Here is a 19,492-nt window from a genome sequence, read left to right as displayed (position 1 = left end):
AAATATCAGAAAAATAGCCTAGAATAAATATACTTTATATGTGGTTAATTATCATAAAGGACTCGTCTATTAAATTATCGAAGCCAAAGACAGTGCCCCAATATTGCATTGCAGCCCATCGACTGCATTATATTTCTTACGCTTTGAACTGAAAAGCGGTTGATTATGACCTGCCCCTTGATGATTCAATGGGGAAAATACTGCTCCGTGAAAAAGCACTACTGCCCCCTTTTGACGTTCGATAGATCAGCATTACCAAATAAGTGACAAGGAAATGTGTGACATGCGTTATTCGCTCCCGAAAAGCCATCATTCAAGCCTGACGCTGACGGTGCTATTCAGTGAGGGTGAAGCAAACGCACGCTTCGTACTACCTTGTAGTTGTTCAATTAGAAAAAAATTTTGTCACTTAAAACAAGACGTGCTGTTTCGAAGCTTTTTGCTTATCCTGGTAAGAAATTATGCAATGCAACAACAAAAAATCTTTACTTTTACTTTGGCCACTCCAATACAAAAATTGAGCCACAATGTGGGTGAAAGTGCGGTTTTTTCTAACTTGGACACAATATTTTGGCAATATTTTTGCTTGATTTGCTCCTGAAATATTTTAATGATTTATTATAGGAGCATATAAAAATTTTGAAAATACTAATAAAAAGTTGTTTTTAATAAAAGAACGGTAAACATGCAGCTAATTGCAATTTTTTACCGAAGCGAAAAAAAAGAAAATAAAAACACAAGTGAATAAACTATCATGGTCAAGAACGAGCAGCTTGTGAAAAATGAAAAAAAAAGTTTCCTAATAACTACTCAAACCAGTAATATTACATCCATTATGTGCCGTGAAAGAGTTTTACCGGGGTACTCAAAGTTTGAAGCGCTCTCTAGGCAACACAATTTTTATTTGCTTAATTTACCACCTCAAACTACGTTTCAGATTCTCATATACTTGCACTTGCACTGTTTTCAGTACCATCGGAGAAGGTCGAAAACGGACAGGGTACACTTTATATATATAACGGCGATGTGATTAAGTAGGCATGCTTAGCGATGATTTATACTTGTGTGCCAGTCAAGGTTAAAAAACCTGTTTCACACGACAGTGCTGTTGCTACAATAGAGAAGGGGCTGCCGTTGCGGGAGCCCAAAAGCAGTTTTTAAAGCATGCGTGCGCTCACCGCAGCGATGACAATTGGCAGAATGGGCAATAATCGCTCGCGGAAGCGCGTCTGCCTAAGGTCAACCAATGGGTGAATGACGTGAGGTGATCGCGACTGCCGGACTAGAGCCGAGAAGCGGCCACACGCACTGGAAGAAACTTGCTTTGCCGACACCCGCTGCTAAAAGCTGGCAGTCTAAAAAGTTCCGTCCTTTACCTTTTGCTGTTCTCGACGGAATTTCCATCATAGCAGACAAGCCGTTTGCAGGTGTCTTTTTGTTCTGTTGCAACTTTATCGATTGGTGGCACCAACATAGGTCTGAACGAGAGTTTAGAAATGGGCGCCTTCTTTGCTTTCTGATTTCATACGGGAGAATTAGAACTCCCACAATTTTATTCCTTTGAAATCATTGGGATAGAAAAAATTTAGCTCATTGTCACTCGGAAATGACCAGGCAGTTAAATTCATTTCCTGTATATATTTAACGTAGGAAAGGTATCTTGAAAATTTTATCACTATAAGAATGAACGCCATATAAAGCTGATGTCATGAGATGTATTGGGACTGGTAAATGTACGCAAAACATGTTTCCAAGGTCTAGGGACAGGACCTTGCTGACATACCTCGAGCAACTTTGGACAAATGCTTCCATATGTCCATACATCTTCTCAGAAGATTCCTTCACCACTACAAAGACTACAGAGCCTGTTAGCCAACACGATAAGTGATTATTACCCTCCACATGTATTCATTCTTCTCGCACGTGCAAGGGCGGTTAAGAAATCCCAAGTCATCGCTGAAAAAAAACATATATGGCTTCATCCACAACGAGTAATCCAAGTATAACGCTTATGCAATAACCGGCGCGTGTAACTTTTAAGTTTCAACAATACCTCTCACACATATCGCCAATAGACGGTCTGCAAGGAGGTGCCGTATATTGCGTCGCGTTTACAGCTTTTCGTCGTTCTCTCGCAAATTCTCTTCCCGTCATGGGAATCGTTGACCTGGGATTTTGCAAATCACAGAGTGTGGTGCGCAGTATATGTATACGTTTCACGGCTCGATATGGCACGCCGTAAGAAGGGGTATTCTGTGTAGCCCTGTGTATCTTATGGGCCATGAAACATAATCACCGGTTATGCTTAGCTGTGCGCCGACTCTCGTTCCCAGAATCTTTCCATACGAATTGGTCAAACTTACTCAGCGGTCATCGTGGGCTGTGTGACTCGTGAGTTACGAATTGGCGCTTGTATTCGCTTTGTATAAACTTCTCACCTTTCGAGAGCAGTGTATACGTTATTCTCATGCGCTGATTTCTTGAACAAGGCCCGTTGATAGGAGGGGGGGGGGAGGCAGGGGCGTAGGGTGCTCTAGTGGCAGGGGCCTCACCCCGAAATTCGGATCGAAGAGGATGAATTTACTAAGAAACAGTAGTCATAATAGGTGTTCTTGAAGGCTTCAACCTGTACGCCCCTTGACCTTCCAGTTAAAAAAAAATAACGGGCTATAAGCCTCCCACGAACCGTTATCAAATTATTGACACGTTTGGATTAGCAGGCGTGGCTAAAAAAAGCTGATTTTGTAAATAACAACACTGTGCACTTGAACCTTTGTCGTCAGCGTGAAATGCTACAATGTGATGGATAATTTCACCATTTATTTGTTGCTGTACATGTTCAAGACAGGGAAATAAGAAGAGTAAGTTCCAATATAGAAGCGAGTGGTTTCGTCTGAATGGGTGCTGCCATGTCGATTTGTAAACACGGTTACTGGTAGTTACTTATACAGCAATGATAGGCCAACAATATAAATCGGAAGACCAAGAGTTGTATCACACATCAATGTGACGTAATACGTGCCAAACGAGCGGATATGTCTTAACCCTGCCAATTGTAAGGTAACCGTCCTCAAGAACAATGATTTGCTAAGCAAGTACGTGGTTGCTTACGCCCCATAGCCTTGGTAGTGCAGAACGCTAGTGGTGAGAAGGCTAGTCGTAGAAAAAGAAGAGAGTATTAGAAAGGGGGGGGGGGGGGGGTATTATGAGGTGAGACGGTGCGCAAGCTAGCATACGAAAGCTTCCACTGAACCATCTCGCCAGCGATGGTTCAGTGGGAGATGCGAAAGCTTCCATCGCGCCAGCTTCAATGCGCATCACCACTTCGACAAGTGCTTTTTCGATTATGTGTCCGGGTTACCGATGGTGAAAGAATCAAAGACAAAGAAGTGAAGGATGGGGAGACAGCAGATGGTTGCGGTGCCATTGAGGTAAATAAACAGTAAGTAACAAGGCATAACAAGAAGGGGCGGGGGGAGTACGCTGCCGCAGTAGTATGCGTAATCGACACCCACGACATACAACTGCGGTTACGCAAAAGGGCGACAAACGTAAGGGAAACACAGTCGATATAAAGACATAATTGTAGTGGAAGTATTGCCTATAAATGTACGGAGCTTGTAATCAGTAAAGCCACAGTAAAAATCACCGTGCAAATGGTTAACCAATGCAAGCTGAAACGTACGGCCCCAGTGTTTAGCAGTGGGTTCAACCCGACGTGACACTGAAGCCTTCCGCAATTATTGGTTGCGTGTTCGTTTCATTTAACGAAGTTAGACATACGTTGGGCTTGGGTTAACCAAAGTGCTTATTTCACATGCCGCACATTGTGCCTCACATGATCGCGGTCGTGGGGAAGTGTAATGCGTGGCTAAATGTGTTTCGCAATGCGTTAGTCAAAGCGTTGTCCTCAGACCACATGCGGTCACAGACGTCGCAGCCGAAGCCAAAGTGCCGCTGCAGACTCTCGCGCCAAAAGCGGGCGTTCGTCCCGGTAAACGCGCTTGTAGGGTGCCTTGACGCACGCGCCCCCGCTTAGGGTGCTGCCACCTTTCGTACTGCTCCCTCTGCCATTGTAGCTCCTGCATCGTCTTCGCCTAGCTATAGAGCTCACGTGCCGGCTTTCTTCGAAATGTAACTTAGAAGTGTGGCAGCTTGGGCTAGTTGGTATAACATGACGATAGTTATAGCGCGAGAACAGAACGACGGAGAGTTGTGCCTACGTGTTCTTTTTAGGAATCTTCGATTTGGCTTGCACTAGTTCAGAAAAGTGCAGGTGCAGAAAAAGCGGTGCCAAGCGGTGCAGTGAGCGTGCAGCGCCGGTCGAGCAAGTGCAGGTGCAGCCTCAACCACGCCTCGGCACTAGCCGACACTAGCGCGCGACGGCTACAGCCAAAACGAAGGCGTGAGTTGACGTGAGTGCAGGCCGGAGAACACCTTGTAGTGTAAGCCTAAAATAGCCGCCTCCGCCGCCTTGTCCGATCAATACACGGCCGTGATGGCACTTCTTGTGACTGCGATGGAATTGCTGGACTCGAGCAGCGACGACGATTCCGTCAGCGGTGCCGTTTGCAGTGACTGCGACGATGAGTACGACGATGCGTGCATCTTGGTCGCGTGCGCGTTGGTGCGCGACGATGCCAACCGTGTACCCGGGTACGAAAGCATTATCGGCAGGTACCATGAGTATGAATTCAAGCGCCTCTTCAGGCTGTCCAGGGAGACTTTTGATAGTTTCAGGGCCAAGTTCAAGACTTCAGCCTTCTACCCAAGGGCAGTGCAAGGCCGCCAACAAATCAGTGCCGAAAAAACATGCCTCATAGCGCTTGTGTACCTAGGCTCACAAATATCTATGTACGCCATAGGCGACAAATTCGATGTTACCGAGTCGTCTGTTCATGTTTGTGTGACACGGGTCGTTCACTTCTTACACGCTATTAGCGATGAGATAATTTGCTGGCCTAGTAGCGCGGAAGTGACCCGCATAAAGAACGGCTTCCTCGCCAAAAGTAAAGGCAAGGGCCCAAGAAACACCATCGGCTGTATCGATGGATCACACATCGGGATACTCACTCCAAGCGAATCTACGCAGTCTTACTTCAACCGGAAAAAGTGGCCTTCGATAATCCTGCAAGGAATCTGCGACGACAGGAACAAGTTGCTGAACGTGTTTATTGGGTTTCCAGGTTCGGTTCACGACGCCCGTGTCCTGAGGGAGAGCCCCTTCTTTGCACGCGCAATTCAGGAATGTGAAGACAATTATATACTGGGTGACAGTGCATATCCACTGATGCCATGGCTCATGACCCCATTCAAGGACAATGGAAGTTCTTTTCCTACGTGGAAAAAGAGCTTCAATAAACGACACAGTCAACAACGAGTGCTTATTGAGAACACCTTCGGCCTGCTTAAACAGCGTTTTAGGAGGCTCTACCTTGTTGATGCAAAAAGTGTGCAACAGTGCTGCTATATAGTTATGGCTGCGTGTGTGCTACACAACATGTGCAACGATGAAAGGGACTTCCTTGAGGAACTTGCAACGCTTCCCCAAGAAGAAGATGTGGGCAATGATGAAAGTGAAGGAGATTTTGATTGCAGTCTGCCAGGCTACAGTCAGTCTCTGCGAGAGTTCATTGCAAAGGAACAGTGCTAGAAGTTCATCTTTGCTTCGCGATTTATTCAGTGTGCAAATGTTTTGCGAAGTGGGGTGCCGCGTCTAGAAGCAATGTTTTTTTTTAACAAATTAGATGGAGTAGACACTGCTAGTGTTATAAAAGTTTATTGCCCATATTATAACCCGTCCTTATTTGAGAGTACGTCGATCAACCGATCGAATCGCTGCATGCGCTCATCATGCCGCTTTGCCTTTGCCTCTTCCCATTTTTTTCTTTCCTCCAGTTGTTTCACTGCTGCCTCCTCTTGCTTAGCTCTCGAAGCTTGCATTTTTTCTAATGCCTCCAAGAGCGGCGTGACTTGGGACCTACTCTGGCGCTTCCTTTTTGGCGTTGTGCTGCTCCGAACTTTGGATGCTGTGTTGCACTCGACTGGGACTGCTGCATCTTGAGGTGCTTCAGTGATGCTGGTGCTGTTGAAAGTAATTGTACAGGTGCCATGTCATTTCCAGGCTACAGCACAAATTAAGTAATTTTTACTTACTCTGGACTTGCACTAGGCAGGATTGTTTTTCCAGGCTCCAAGAGCAGCCTTGGATTTACACTATGTTCTTTTTCCAAGACTTCTGCCAGCTCTCTGTAATAGACACTATGAGAATCACTGAAGATATGAAGACACAATCGTAACTTACTCTTCATATTCACAGTTCACACGGTGGTGACCTGAAGAATTGTTGTCTTTTTTTGACTTTTTATATGCTCTGTCCAGCGACTTCCATTTGTTTTCCACTTGTGTGGCAGTCACGTTGCACAAGAACTCCGTATTGATGGCCTCAGCCAACTTCTTCCACAGAAGCCTTCTTGTGCTAAACAAAAAAGCAAAGCACAGTTAGTAGGAAAGAAGGAAGCGACGTAACGTGACCCAAGTCTTGCAGTAGCACATGAACCTTTCCTTAGTACTTCATATGTGTAGCTTTCAGGGATAATTGCTAGGGATGTTCGATTATTCGAAAATTTTGGATAATGAATCAAACAGCACTGTATTCGGTTCCTAAGTCGAATCGAATTGCACATATTCTAAGTAACAAATATTCTTTTAATAATCGGCACTGGCGGGAGAACCCCAAAACAACGAAACAGCTACAAGTCATTCTTTCAATCCCTAATGTGACCTGTACGCAGCCCAAGCTTTTGCAAGACTACCTACACTATATTGATTGTCGAATGAATGCGCTTCTGAAAGCTCCATTCTTGCTCAATTTTTACTGCACTTTAGCTGTATCGCATTTATCAGCTCCTGTCTTCGTCTTGTAATAACCAAAGGTGGGAACTACGAGTGCTTGCAGCTTCACGACTAGCAACAGATACAAGTTTTGCGTTTGCGTAAATTGTTCTTGCAGATGTAAATTTCAACGCCCATTGTTATCCGCTTTTAGTGCGCAGGCCATGTTGTGATGACGGGTTGATCTGCTCCGTTACATATTTAGTTGTATCTGCAATGTTTGGTTGTAAATTGTTTTGTTTTTGTGTCCCAATTTTATTTAAAGTGAGGTGACAAAGTCTCACGTTGATAACGCTAGTCAATGCCGTAGTTGAACCTACAATTACAAAATGTTACGAATATTCTAGTTCCTGCTGCATACGAGATTACCTTAGTTTTCGTAATTGTGGTATTTTGAGTAGATTCAAACTGACTGTAATGGCCTTTGTCGAAAGTTTGTGACTATTTGTTTCAAATAAAATGTTCTGTTCTAAGGCTGTTTTGAAAATGGTCTACTTACTATTCAAACAGTATTCAATTACTATTTGTATTCTATTTGGTGCCATTACTATTTGACTCTTACTTGATTAGGTTCCGAAATTCACTATTCACACACTTCTGATAACTGCGAACGTTCTTTTTGTGCGGGAAGCATTATGTTGGAGAAGTTGAACATTGTGTAAATCACTCTTTTGGATCATAAAGCTTCACTAAGGAGACAGCCATATTCTAACCTGTCTTTGCATTGTAAAACATGCAGCTGCGCAACCTTGTTTGCTGACACGACGGCGCAGTCTAGGTTCAAAGATAGGGTAGCACGTGTCAAGAAGCATATCTCTTTTAACAATGAGCTGCACCATCTTGAAAAGTGGCAGTGCGAGAGAAATGCGGACAGACAGTGAAGACACAAGGACTGCAGGGCGAGACTTGCTAGAGATGTGCCTCAGAATAACAACATGCAATTCCCTCTAGTGCAAATTCTCAAGGCAGCACTACACTTGCAACATGGCTTGAGCTTGGAGGTGCTGCACCTTTTCGGCAAGACAGCGGTTGTGCAATGCCCAACACAAAAGCACCGTCGCTGTTTTTGAAGATCACTTGACTTAATGAAACATTACGAATGCCTTCGTTGTGTATATATGTGCGTGACTATACATACTGTTTGTGTGTATATGTAAACGTATATGTCACAGTCAGGCGCATAGCCAAAATTTTTTTTCAGTGGGGGGGGGCAGTAAAATGTAAATTGCTGGCAGTAAAATGTAGGCAACAATAACCATCGCCATTGTGAACTTCATGCGCCCTTATCTTGTTGGTGCTTGCCTAGAGTGAAACGGAATAATAAAAAGCTGCAAATAATTTTGGACATAGGATGACATACCGAAGTGCCCTGGTTTTTCCCACCAAGTCCTTCATTTCCGAGTATTTGGCGATGAAGAACCTTGTTTTTCGGGCGCTCCAAAGCTCTTCCACATCTTCAGCCGACGCGGCTGCTGCTGGAAATGCGGCTAAAGCCCCATCGCTGTCAACGTCGCCGTCGCAGGCAGGAGAAGGCGTCGGCGGTTGTGCCGGAGGGGGGTCATTTTCACGATTCCCTGCCATGAACCGCAACGTAACGCGCTTGCCGTCTGCAAGGGCGAAAACCAAGATTAAAAATACCGACATAGCATAAGCAATGCTACGAGGCTGTTTGCTGACCGACTACGACTCCTGGCCGCTAACCACGTTTTTTGGCAATGCATGCAGCCTGACTTACCTGATGCCTCATAGACGTAACCGTTGGCGTCCGTCATAAATGACCCGTCGGGATTGTGAAGTGCCTTAACTTCCTTTTGAACGCCCTGAACAACTATTTGCAACGTCGTCTGCTCTGGCCTTGGGGGGACGCCCGCCATGCTGCACTACTCTGCACCTGCTTTGGAGTGCGTGCACGCCGGTACAGAACTCGTCAGGAACTAGGCTTACACCTAGACAAAACGAGGGAGCCAGTGCAGAGGGTGCGACAGAGGGCGCGCGCTGCTCCGGCAAAACGAGGACGAAGGTGCTGCACCCTTTGAACTGGTTCAGCCGGTGCAGCCAAAACGAAGAGACCATTTGTCTCTTTGTCGTCATTCTGTTCTTGCGCTATAACTGTCGTCATCTTTCCTGGGAATGTTATGCCTGGATGTTCAGTTCCTCAGGGCTACAACCATTTGCGTTATTCTAGTGGGCCACTACGCGCCAGAGCGAATACGGTATGCAGCGGGAGGGATAATAGTGAGTTTTAGCAAGCTACGTAAACACGTTACGGAAAGGCGGCAACACTGAACCGGCTGATCAGTGCGCATGCGTGACCATTGTACGAGCATACGGAAAGGAACCGTGTCGTATTCCCGTAACGTATTTCCGTAGCTTTCTAAAACTCTCTAATGGCGGCTGCTGCAAAAGTCGTCACTCGGATCGGAAGAGCGGGCAACGAGGCATTATACGAGCTCCCGAAATCATCAACTTGACGCTGCGACGCCACTTGCTGTGCGTAGAGGCACTTACGCTGTGTCGCCCATAGGCAGAAAAAAATTTTCTGCCTTTTTCCCTTCCTCAAGAACCACACATACATAGTCTAGTGCGGTGTTACTGCAAGCGTTTGACATCGCGAGCTAACTTGGTGGCGTGGTTGGCACAATTCGCCCGCCATGAGCGCTTGCGTGTCCGTTCGCGATTTAGCGCGTCTTGGCTGTCGAATCATCGGTACGCGGTTGATGCCGACAGTCGGCCTCCCGGGCCTGTTTTTGAGCTGAGACTGCACCATCGGCCCGACGCATGTGAGCTCTCTGAAGTTTGCACTGTCGGCGCACTTCTAGAGTTGTCCGTTGCATACCCTTGTGGAAGGCTTCGGGAGAAACTGATGCTCGCATGCTTGGCGACGCGGCCTCGACGAGATGGACGACGTCACGCACAACGCAACCAATGGCATGTGTGCTTGTGTAAGACACAAAAAATGACGTAACTCATAGGGCAGCCATAGGAGATCACTTGTGATACCCGTGCCAGACAGTTTTTCATTTCTTCTAGATTTATCTGTGAAATACTGCCTTGTTTTTATATTCGCAACTCTGGCTTTCTGAAATTTCAAAAAAAAGCGCAAAGAGGAAAACGTGCTGCATTTTTAGTAAAAGACGCAATTCTATTCCCATTTCATTGCATGCAAAAAACTAACAATTTCATTCCTATTTAAAGCGCTGTCCTCATTCTATTTAGGGCCATGAAAATGAGTAATGATACCGCAGTCCTTTCAGTTCTGGAATGGCAACTCTTCAACACTGGTCTTAACTGGGGAGCCTACTGCACTAGCAGTTCGCAACGCATGTTGCTGTTTGCCTCTCAAGCAGCGCATTTGAATAGTTTACCGTTGTAGCAACATACTCTGCGCATAAATCGCCGCAGTCTCCACGTCATCATTTGCTTGCCCGGCGTCACACTGCTGCACGCTGCACAACGTCTTAACAAGCGACAGCGCCACCACAGCGGCGCCGGAAGATAACGTCAACGGCCGTGACTATGACCTCACATTATCGCACCGGTATATACTACATGCACGTAAGCATCGGGATACTCGCACGATGCTGCCGCTAGTTGAATGAGGAAGTAGTTGTGTTTTTATGTTGCCGCTTCCTGTTTACTGACTTACCTAGATGCCATTTTCTATTTACTGAAATGCCCATAATCAAAAGAGAGGCGAGCTCCTTCACGAGCCACAGTATTTCGATTGGTTTGCTGGAATCTGGTTGCCGGCTCAGACGGCTAACCAACGTCTCGCGGCACTTGAGCTTCGCTCTTTTATGGCCAAGTGCATGAGCGTGCATTAAGACTTGCGTGGTGAAGACAAAGCAGCAACAGAAATGAATGTTACTACTGATGTTGAATTGTACTAGCTCTAATGCACTATACAGTTTAGGCGCTCGCTCAAGGCTTACACGCAAGAACAAAAAAGTCTAGCCTGAAAGTAGAATACCGGTGAAATTCACAACTAAAGCGCACCAAAGTATGCGAACTCGCAGAGAGGAAACCCGCGGAATGGCTTCCTCTCACAACCATCGCGGCGCATCGCGTAAGCGTTGCATGTGAAATGAAGCCGTGTCGGCGCGTCATGGTGAAACGAAGTTTCTTTAGGTGGCGTTACCTAGGGGCGCTTGATCACCTTGGGCCTCGCCACTCGCATGGAAAACCAGCTTAAGCAACAAAATGTGCCGTGTGATTCTGCCCTGCTCTCATGCAGTGAGTTATATATGGATGAGTGTAGTGAGAGTTACAAACTGCTGAAGGATGCGCAAGATTTGCTTTAGTTACCTTACAGGGACAAAAAAAAGCGTACAGGGAAAAAACAAAGCGACAGTTTGAGGATGTACAGTGATTTGGAGCAGTCTTATAAGGTTTTTTTTATGTGAAGAAACCACGTGAGAAGATCAGCGATAGGAGCTTGGAGGTAACCACAACAGTCGTATTTGGTGAGTGCTGCGAAATTGAGAGAGTTCTAGTATGTTTATTTAAAAAGTGTGCTTGTGATTCACATAAATATACTTCAAATTAGAATAGTTGAGTGACATAAGACAAAGACAGCACCAATTTACAATTTTCTTCTTGGAGTTTTATAGGTTGTTGAGGCAAGATATGCTTCGATGGAGGACGCAGTTATCAGTGAATAATCATATGACAAATAAATAGTGTCAGGGATGTCATTTGAGAGACTAGAAGCGGAAAAGGTCGAAGCACTGAGCATTGCGGTACGCCTTGCAGAACAGAACTACTTGTTGCCCAAATGTTAATGGTGTGAGGACTCTCTGAGTGATTTTCAAGGAAGCATTCGATCGAGTACAGTGCACCAGAATCTAGATTAAAGAAAGAGTGACATCAAACTTCAAGCGGGAGATGCGCTTGCCACTCGAAACTTTAATATGCATAAGCTTTTGTTTTGTGATGTACAAGTTGCGTACGTTGCGCTCAAGTTACTTTGTTTTGGGGGCAGACAGCGCACGAAAGGTGAACGCGGCATTCAGCAGCCTGCTACATTGAGAGAACTTCGACGCATTCACCGTTTCCTCAGGCCCCGCTCCAGACGTTTGAGTGACAACGTGTTAGCAACAATAATGTCAACGATCTCAGTGTTGTCACCAAAGTGCTCACTGATGGTAACACTCGCCAGTGGCTTCTTTTCAATTGCTTGTGTTGGCGTACCTCAAATTCAGCGCCTTCGCCGCACTACTTCGAATAATTTAGTGTGAGCTTGTCAGTGCGTGATAATTTTGACGCCAGTCTCATTAGCATTGCGTGCTAGCATGTCGTGAAATACCTGTGCGTGAATTACACCCATCGCGTTTTGATTGCCGTGAAAAGAAACTCCTTTGTCAAGAAGAGGTCCAAGTGACGGTCGTTACCAGGTACGACTGTACTTGCAATTCACATCTATCGACGCGTCTCATCGATGCATATAACATTGGCTTCATACACCCAGTGGCTTCGCCAAAATACAGGAGACGCTGATTCTACTATTTGGTAGGCCGCTCCAGCACTCACGCCTGGCTGAGGTCGAGAGGCGCAAAGCGTCGATAGCGTGCGTGAGTGTGTGTGTGTGCGCGCGCGTGTGTGTGTGTGTGTGTGTGTGTGTGTGTGCATCACAAATGCTTTTGCCCCAAGTACGTTGATGGTGAAAACTTGGCTAAGGCTGTACATGAGGACTATTTCAAGGAAATCTTCAGATGCGCTGGGTGTTGTGGCGTAGTTGTCCCAATCAGTATCCGCAAAGTTGAAGTCTCCGTATAGCACGAGGTTAGCTTGGTGAAAGCTGGATATTAGATCAGAAATGATACGATTAGGTTCGGATATAAACGAATTGTCATAATCAGGTGCAGAGTAACAAGGAACATAATATGGTCGCGCTTACCAGCTGAATCTTAAATCAGGAGATGTCGTGCTGACTTACAGTACATGCGAAAAAAAGCAAAAACCAAGTTCCTCGACGACGCTGTCATGCCTGAAAATGGCTTACGATGTCGTGTTCAAAAGCTCGTCATTCTGCATATCAGAGTTCAGCCACGATTTTATATTATAGGGTAACAGCGCAAAAGACGAGGATAACAGAGACTCACACGCAACCGACAAAGCGCTCTCTGCCAACTGAAATTTTATTGTGTCGAAGAATGTGAATAAGTGCATGTTCATGCATCAGCCTTTTTTTATAAAACCAAGAATATGCAAAAACTGCTGTGAATATGCAAAAAGTGCTGGTCCAACTGAGAATTTATTTGAAGAAAAAAAAATATATATATAAATACGAAAGTAGATGCGCTTTCACATAACAACTGTTTATTGTGCCGACGTTTCGACAGGAACCCTGTCTTTTTCAAGGCATAATACTATTTACACATGTTCCGTGCCTTTTTATATCCTATCGAGACAGGAGGGGAGGGGTCAATTGAGAGAGAGAAAAAAAAGAAAAAAAGAAGAAACAGCGAAACCGGAGGACAAACAATAAATAAAATATAGAAAATCTAGGAGAAGAAGCAAGACCGACACGGCGTAATTAGAAAGGGGCAGCATTTCAACAGAGTAGGGCAGAGGTAGATGAGGAATGTCATCATTGTCATCAATACCTCCCCCACACCCACACTTCCCCAAGTGGGCAGGGAGCCGCCGTTTTTGTATTTCACCTTTCCGTGTAGTCCGCTGGCGGCTCGTTCCTCTTTGAAGTGTATGACAAGTTAATGGGGAGGGCTTAAGTGCTTTAAGTGCATGCTGGTGGCGTCGGGAGGAGCGAAAAAGCCGGTGAATGAAGCACCGCCATCGATATTCATTATATGCATTGGCTCCTTGTCAGTGAAGGAGCAGAATGTGCGTTAAAATGTAAAGAAGAAAAAAAAACCAAGGGGGGGGGGGAGACTATACGACATCCGAGACAGTCACCACACAGTTGCGGCTCACTTGGGAAGACATGCGCGCATGCACGGGAAAAAGTTAACGAAACCACCTAGTTGTCAGCTCCTTGTCAGTGAAGGAACAGAATGTTCGTTTCAACTTAAAGAAGAGAAAGAAAAAGAAAAAGAAAAAAAAGAAAAAAAGGGGGGGGGACAATACGACATCCGGGACCACTTATCTGTGCGTTCCGACTGTGCTTGATGAGGCAAATCATTTCTATGTTGTCAGATGCATAGGCCAAAAGCTTTGTTAGCGGGTAATATTATTGTCGTAATGAAACCGGACTGATTAGAGAGAAGCGTTTGCGTCTTTTAGTTGTCGTAACGCAGACAAAGTGCCTGGGTGTTCATTTATTCCGTACTTTATCGTGTTAAATTTGTAGATAAAATAAGATTCCCGTTGTTCCCGTTCTCTGATTGTTCGAAAGTTGTTTTCTAGTAGTGTAACCCTGATGTCATCAAAGCTGTGGTCTTTTAATGTGCAGTGTTTTGAAAGTGGAAGGCCTGGCAGAGATCGTACATGTGCCCGATGGTTGTTGAATCTAATTCTAAATGGAGTGTCTGTCTGGCCCACGTATTGCTTGTTACATACCCCACATTCCAGGAGGTATATGACGTTGTCTGAGTCACAGTCTAGTGCACCTCTTATTCTGTGCTTAAAATCCGAGTGGGTGCTTTTCGCCACTGTCGTTGTCTGCATGTGTTTGCATACCCTGCATCTGCTTTTTCCGCAAGGGTGACACCCAATTTGAGGTTTCACACCTATCTTTTAATTTATTAAATGATCCTTTATATTTTTCGGCCTTCTGTATACAACACAAGAAGGAGAAGTGAAAATTTTGGATAGTCGCTTGCTCTGTTCCAATATGTTAAAGTGTTTTCTTAGGACCTTGTTTATGTTCGGTAGGTTGCTCGTGAAAGTTAATAGCAAGTTTTTGTTGCGGTGTTGGTCGGCGTTTCTCTGGTGGTTGAGAAGAATCTGGCGGTCCAGATTTTCAGCTTTTTTGATGGCGTCATTGATGACGCACAAGTTGAAACACACATTCTGTTCCTTCACTGACAAGGAGCTGACAACTAGGTGGTTTCGTTAACTTTTTCGTGCATGCGCGCATGTCTTCCCAAGTGAGCCGCATCTGTGTGGTGACTGTCTCGGATGTCGTATAGTCTCCCCCCCCCCCTTGGTTTTTTTTTCTTCTTTACATTTTAACGCACATTCTGTTCCTTCACTGACAAGGAGCCAATCCATATAATGAATATCGATGGCGGTGCCTCATTCACCGGCTTTTTCGCTCCTCCCGACGCCACCAGCATGCACTTAAAGCGCTTAAGCCCTCCCCATTAACTTGTTATACACTTCAAAGAGGAACGAGCCGCCAGCGGACTACACGGAAAGGTGAAATACAAAAACGACGGCTCCCTGCCCACTTGGGGAAGTGTGGGTGTGGGGGAGGTATTGATGACAATGATGACATTCTTCGTCTACCTCTGCCCTACTCTGTTGAAATGCTGCCCCTTTCTAATTACGCCGTGTCGGTCTTGCTTCTTCTCCTAGATTTTCTATATTTTATTTAATATTTGTCCTCCGGTTTCGCTGTTTCTTCTTTTTTCTTTTTTTTCTCTCTCTCTCTCTCAATTGACCCCTCTCCTCCTGTCTCGACAGGGTATAAAAAGGCACGGAACATGTGTAAATAGTATTATGCCTTGAAAAAGACAGGGTTCCTGTCGAAACGTCGGCACAATAAACAGTTGTTATGTGAAAGCGCATGTACTTTCGTATTTATAACCTTGCGGCAACCGAAGTTAATCTTCTGCATATAAGCCGTATATATATATATATATATATATATATATAAGTATGTATATATATATATATATATATATATATATATATATATATATATATATATTTATATATATACACTAAAGAGTGGAGGATGGGCAAAATGAAAACTTTTTATTGTTCTAGGTCGTGGCTAATAAAACTTTGTTTTGCCCATCCTACACATTTTGGTACTTTTCTACTGGATCCAAGGACCCCTTCATATATATATATATTTATATATATATATATATATACAGGGAGAGAAAGAGAAAATCATCCGTAATGGAAAATTACATCTGACCGATGAAGAGAATATCTTGCACTGATAAAGCAACTGATGGCTGGCTAACGCTTTTGCCAGAACATTTTTGTTGCTTTATAAGAGCAAGAAATTTGTTTCATCGATTGGTTGTAATCATGCGTGGCGCATAGTTTTTTGTATACAGAGATATATGCTTTCCTTCAAATCAATTTTCTGTGTTTAGATCAGTGTTTGCCCGGTTTCCTTCTCTTGTGTGTTTCATTTTGCCTGCTGCCCAGTTATCAATGAGTTTCAACTCGCCCGTCTTTCAGTTCTACAAAATAACGGTACTAGTTTGCGAGCACACATAACTCGTTTTCGTAAGTACTAAATATAAAGGCGCCATAAAGAGCATCGACTACGTGAGATATTGGTGTTACAGAGCACTGACACCATGGTTGAAAAAAACAATTATTGGTTTACGGAGTCCGGAAACGACTCCCTCCGACTCACGCACACTAAGAACCAGCCATGAGTCAGTCTTATTGAGTCAAAGTTAATAATATTTGGTGAGCCCGGCTGAAGAAAGTTTTCCGTGAGTTGAAGTGAGTGCGACTCAGAAATATTTTTAGTGAGCTTGAGTACGAGTTAGCAATAAAAAACAAGATATTAGTCATACGTGAATCTGAGTGAGGCCCACAAGTTTTGCCGGTTTATGAATATGACTTACCCCGTACGGAATCCGTGCAAACTGCCACTCACCTCTGTAGATACTCAACATTCTTCGAGGACGAAACGTGCCAAGTAGGCGTTCTGATCTTGGGCAAAGCATTACCTCATAAAATTGTGTTTACTTTACTTTTCATACGGAAGTGGGAAGGGAACCTAGACCAAAAGGTACTAAACTGTAGCCTGAGTGCACTTAAGGCCCAACAGGAATATATTGATGTGGCATACATGTCTGGAGAAAGTGAAAGGCAGTCATCGAGCAAAAACTTAAATACATTGCACATATAGGTGTAAAGTAACACACAAGAAATGAATAGAAAAATAGAGCTATGCATGTTCTAACAACAACAACAACAAGTACTCCGCTAGTGTAAAGGTACACATATAAACAAAAACAAGGGACCTGTACAATGTTCTTTACAATACATTTTGTATGCTCTTTTTTTGTTAGGATCAGTAGGGGACTAACGTTTTTTTTCATACTTGTTTAAAATGATTGGCAGCAGAAATTCAAGCGTTTGATTTCCTCATCTGGTTCTCGTACGAGAGAGTCTCCTTATTGGCACTTCTAATACAAGCAGCTTTCTCTTGTGAGGTTAAGCTAGCTATAGTTGTCAGAAATTCTATTACGACGTGTGGAGAAAACCAAAAGCAATGTAATGGCCAACCTGCAAAAGTTGTGGTAGCAAGAATAATATGGTATCTGACAAAAACGCTTTATAGTGTGTATGCTTCTTAGCAGATGCCGGCAATACACTTCACCACCTTCTTTTGTACTGCAAGTACTCTGTTAAGGTTAAATGTCGTTCCCCAAGCCAACGAGCTAACTGTAATTTCTTACAATGTCGCTAGCACAGAGAGACTGAAACCTGCATTTGTGAACTGATGAAAAGATATGCCATTGGTGTTGGGAACAAGGTAAACTGGCCAGCGCCACCTTGAAATCGTAGGTGCCCTACGGTATGTCTTTTCTGCTTCATTGATATAGACGGTGTGTGGACGACGCTATGCTAGAGCGCAACGCAGAGCCGATAACGTCTTCACGCACATATTTATTACGAATGTATATTCCCTTAAACGGTGTTTACGATGAACTTTACTTTAAGCTAGATCTCGGAGAGCTGCTACGCCTCGCCAATTGCCTTGTGCAGTGAATTATTAGGAACTCTCTCTTGACTATCGGGCCTTAGCATTCGAGTTTTTTCACCACTATTGGTTGTATGCTTATTGTCTCCACAAATATAACAGTGCAACTCTGTGCGATATTGTGTACTGTTTTAAAAATTATTCTATTAAACAGTATGGTAAAAGAAAGTGCGGCACTGCGATGCCATGTTGGATTCGTAAAACGTTTGTGCTAATAGGTGGCCTTCTTCAAACCACGAAGTCGTTATAATAATCTCTTTGTTTGATACCCGTTGACAATGTACGCTTGTAGAACTCAATAATACTGCGATGACACATGTAGTATTCTGAAGCCTGTATACAAGGCGCGTGCGTTTTAAAGCGTCAAAACTATCTTCCCTTCATTTCCAAGCACAGGAAGTTATTTTCACTGCACTTTCAAGCAGACACATGGTTTTGTGTATAGAATACCAGCTTCTTTAGCGAACTGCCGGGTTTGATTCTCACTCGGACCAAAAAATTTTATTTATTCATTTCATTTGCGTATTTCTCATTTTTTTTGGTCTCGCACAAAATGATTTTTACTCAGAGTCAACGGCGCCCAAGCTGACACCGAAATTTCTGCGAAACGAGCTCTTGAACGCTGCCCCACCGCGGTGGTCTAGTGGCTAAGGTACTTGGCTGCTCGCCTGCAGGTCGCGGGACCGAATCCCGGCTGCGGCGGCTGTATTTTCGATGGAGGCGGAAAAGTTGTAGGCCCATGTGCTCAGATTTTGGTGCATGTTGAAGAACCCCAGGTGATCGAAATTTCCGGAGCCCTCTACTACAGCGTCTCTCGTAGTCATATGGTGGTTTTGGGACGTTAAAACCCACATATGAATCAAGCTCTTGAACGCTATCACAATAATACCTGCCGTTTTACGACCCAAGACCACTATATGATTCCGAGAAGCGTTGTAAATTAGGGATCTGAAAATTTCGACCATTTGGTGTTCTTTAAAGTGCACTGGCCCCACGAAGCTCAGAAACCTCTACCATTTCGCCATCACCGAAGCGCCAGCGCTACCAGCTGTTCATACCTCACTACTCATTTCCTAGGAAAACGGGCAAAACTGAATGTGATTTTCCGGTACCCACTCATGAAAGTGAAGCGTCCTTCTTGAAGGCCATCTTAGTTCGTTTGGGCAGTTTACAGAACCACACACAAGAGTCATTGTTAAAAAAAAGGAATGCTGGTCCGCCAACAGCAAACGAGTGGCCAGGCGTTTGCTTCCGGACAGCGACGATGGCTTCCGGAACTTTCAACCACGCGCACTCCATGCGCAACATATCTCTGCCTAGTGGTGACCAATGCTGGTGCTTCGCCAGCTAGGATTGTAATACGGCCCGGACTGGTGCATACGCTTGACGAGCGCGAAATGTTTCATAACTCACCTATCAGCGGGGTTCTTCGAAAGTTGTCAGCGGTTCAGGCGTTCGTACACTCTAATGCAAAAGGGTGTTAAAAGGGTGCGTGGTTCGTCCTTTTGGGGACTAATGGGGCTGCCACAACCATTAATCCTCTTGATGACTAACGGCACCAGGTCTAACAGTTAGTCTCCACAGATGAGCTCAAGGGACTAGCATTTAGTCCTCACATTTTCACATTATAGAGCAACTGTTAATCCCCACATTAACACCTCACCGGGCAACCGTTAGTCCTTACACTTGCACCTTGCCAGACGAATGTTTGATCCACTCCCATACTTCACTTTT

General features: G+C 44.6%; 2 protein-coding genes across 12 annotated transcripts in view; one reads left to right on the top strand and one right to left on the bottom strand.

The window, feature by feature from the left end:
- LOC119160869 (very long chain fatty acid elongase AAEL008004) overlaps positions 1-19,492 on the top strand; it is a 119,023-nt gene that overhangs the window by 31,780 nt on the left and 67,751 nt on the right. For 6 of the 11 annotated variants that reach the window (XM_037413135.2, XM_037413137.2, XM_037413136.2 and 3 more), the window contains exon 1: positions 11,135-11,357. The exons of the other annotated variants lie outside the window; for them this stretch is intronic. The gene's annotated coding sequence lies outside the window, so the exon portion shown is untranslated. Of the gene's footprint in view, positions 1-11,134; positions 11,358-19,492 lie in introns of those variants that run through there. 11 annotated transcript variants of the gene reach the window in all.
- LOC142776637 (uncharacterized) lies at positions 5,873-8,617 on the bottom strand. Its single transcript, XM_075880608.1, has 2 exons — positions 8,255-8,617; positions 5,873-6,478 (listed from the first exon to the last, which is right to left on the bottom strand). Exons 1-2 carry the CDS (start codon positions 8,536-8,538, stop codon positions 6,301-6,303), a joined length of 462 nt encoding a protein of 153 aa, XP_075736723.1. The 5' UTR covers positions 8,539-8,617; the 3' UTR covers positions 5,873-6,300.

The sequence above is a fragment of the Rhipicephalus microplus genome, chromosome X (assembly GCF_043290135.1).
Source record: "Rhipicephalus microplus isolate Deutch F79 chromosome X, USDA_Rmic, whole genome shotgun sequence".
NCBI classification, from domain to species: Eukaryota; Metazoa; Arthropoda; class Arachnida; order Ixodida; family Ixodidae; genus Rhipicephalus; species Rhipicephalus microplus.
Note: the sequence above shows the minus strand (reverse complement) of the source record. Positions and strands in the feature narration are given on the sequence as shown.